This window comes from Penaeus japonicus, unplaced genomic scaffold (genome assembly GCF_977035675.1).
Source record: "Penaeus japonicus unplaced genomic scaffold, GWHDUDI00000001_assembly GWHDUDI00000041, whole genome shotgun sequence".
NCBI lineage: Eukaryota > Metazoa > Arthropoda > Malacostraca > Decapoda > Penaeidae > Penaeus > Penaeus japonicus.
Window position 1 is genome coordinate 24,232,348 of NW_028234443.1, and position 2,500 is coordinate 24,234,847.

General features: G+C 33.7%; 1 protein-coding gene across 1 annotated transcript in view; it reads left to right on the plus strand.

Annotated features, from left to right (window-relative positions):
• Positions 1-2,500, plus strand: part of LOC122262714 (glucose-induced degradation protein 4 homolog) — a 20,635-nt gene that overhangs the window by 9,294 nt on the left and 8,841 nt on the right. The window contains exon 2 of the mRNA XM_043030822.2: positions 1,272-1,439. Coding sequence (XP_042886756.1) covers positions 1,272-1,439 — 168 coding nt within the window. The remainder of the gene's footprint in view (positions 1-1,271; positions 1,440-2,500) is intronic.

The following is a 2,500-nucleotide window of genomic DNA, read 5'->3' on the forward strand; positions in this document are numbered from 1 at the left end:
ATAGTTACTTATGCATATACTCATTGGAGTTGGATGTTTATTGACACTTTTGCTTTTGACTTTAAAAAAAAACACTGTTCTGAGAGGTGCAGCACGTCATCACACTAGGAGAAATCTGGCACATGGCAGCTGCGTGCACTTATTATCTTCACAGTGGGAGCAGCATTAGCCAAATAATTGCTTCATCGCAAGTGGGTTAATAGGAACAACAATATTTCATGATGCTCAAACTCAGCCAACCTCCTTAGACTTATTGGTGACTATTTTGGTAGCAGAAGCTTGCAATAAATATATATAGCCACTATACTTTTCAAGGTTATCCAAACTGAATAAGAATTAATCTGTACATGATATGCTTCACAAATTTCAGTGTTCAGCTTCCTCTTCCTTCCCAACAGAGTAAATAGATATCACATGTTTTAATTATTCACCATACAGATATTTTCAACAACAAAGTTGTCATAATTGTAAGTGTACCCCAGGCTTCACATTACAATGCTCAGTTTTGGAAAATATGCATTGCAAGTTTTTCCCACTATGATAACAATCCAAAATGCTTTTGCAATAAAAAAAACATTGGATAAGTTGTGATTTGGACATCACTTTGTTATACCGGGCTCTAGCTGAGTGATAGAAATGCACATTCACATGGAGAGAGAGAGAGAGAGAGAGACAGACAGACAGACAGACAGACAGACAGACAGACAGACAGACAGACAGACAGACTACTAATTGATTGATTTTGCACATGATGATTGGGCGCTGCGCCATCTACCTGTCAATTAGTTGTCTACTGGCATTGCTTCAAATTAAAAATTAAAAAACACTAAACACATAGCATCCCCACTTTGAAATCGTCACCTTACATTAGTCCACTGCCAGCTATCACTGCTCCCTACCACCTTACCTTCCCACTACATGTGACTGGCAGTGCAGGAATGTGATTTCTGTCCGCAAGTGTGCATATTTTTTCTTTCTTTTTTTTCTTTTTTGTACATATTCTTTTCCTCCTTTTTTTTTTTTTACTTTATTTATCATACAGAGATCTGATCATTGTGATTGATGTTTTTTTATTTATTTTATTATTATATATATACTTTCTTTTTTTTTTCTTCTTCCTTTTTTTCATTCTTTTTTTCTTCTTTTTCTTCTTTTTCTTCTTTCGTTCTTTCTTTCTTTATTATGCTTCTCTGATATATCTTTAACTCCATTCTCTAGCCTGAAAAAATTTGCCTAACCTTTGAGTAAATTATAATTTCTTTTCTCGACAGCATGTGGACGAAGCAAACTCCTATCTCTGCGGATACCTCAAGATCAAGGGCTTAACGGAAGAGTATCCCACTTTAACCACATTCTTCGACGGTGAAATAATAAGTGCAAAATTTCCTTTCTTAACGCGAAAATGGGACGCTGATGAAGAGGTGGATAAAAAACATTGGGTAAGTTTATCCTTCTTAGAATTTGTCTTCTTCTTCTTCTTCTTCTTCTTCTTCTTCTTCATCATCTATGTCTTCTCCACATCATCTTTATTATATATTACTAATGGATATCATGCCATTTTCTTTTCTATTTGTCTCTTTATTTTTAGCTCCCCCTTCTGAGATTTGATTTAATTCTGTCATGAGATTATTTATTAATGCTTTAAAAATGTTTTTTTTACGTTTCATTAGATTTTCAGCATATCCCTAGTAATTTTCGCTTCATGGTGTTCCCCCTCATCTTTGCATTGTTGCATCCCGAATGGCGTTATTTTAGTATTGTCCCTAAGCATTCTACGAAATATCACTGGAATGACTGCCCCGTCCTTCGTCTCGGGATGGAAGTCAAGTGTAAGAAAACTAAAAGTATTACTGCATTGTCAGTATCGTTCACACCTTAGGACAGTTGTATGGTAAGATGACCGTGACATTGCAAAGAACTAGGGTTTATTTTATGTTTATGTAATGATATAATTCCATTTCAACATGCGTATTAACAAAATGCTCATAAGGTTGTTTCTGCATAAATAGTATTGATTAGATGAACTGAATATGTAAATATGTGCTGTTTAAATTTTTCATTGATATCAGTTTCACTGTATGCGTCTATGTTATTATTACTACTATATTAGTAGTGGTAGTAGTATATTATGAGTATTACTTTATAAGCATTATTGCTATCATTTTTCCAGTATTTGTTCCAGTTTTACTATCATTATTATTACTGTTATTATTTTATCATTTAATCCATCTCTATATTTTAGCATCAACATACAATAATGATGTTAATCATAATATCACTTCTTAAGCATTGGGCTTTGCATTGTATTATGTGATTTCATTTGAAACCAGCTTCCAGTCTATTATAATCACAAACAGTGATCAGTGAACTATCAAGCCTTTGAAATCAACTTTTGCATTAATGTACAGAGTGATGGACAACCATAAAGGATTTTTAGATTATAGGGTATGGAGGAATATGCAACCAATTTTTTCATGAGTAACTTCTTCAGAGAAAGTTA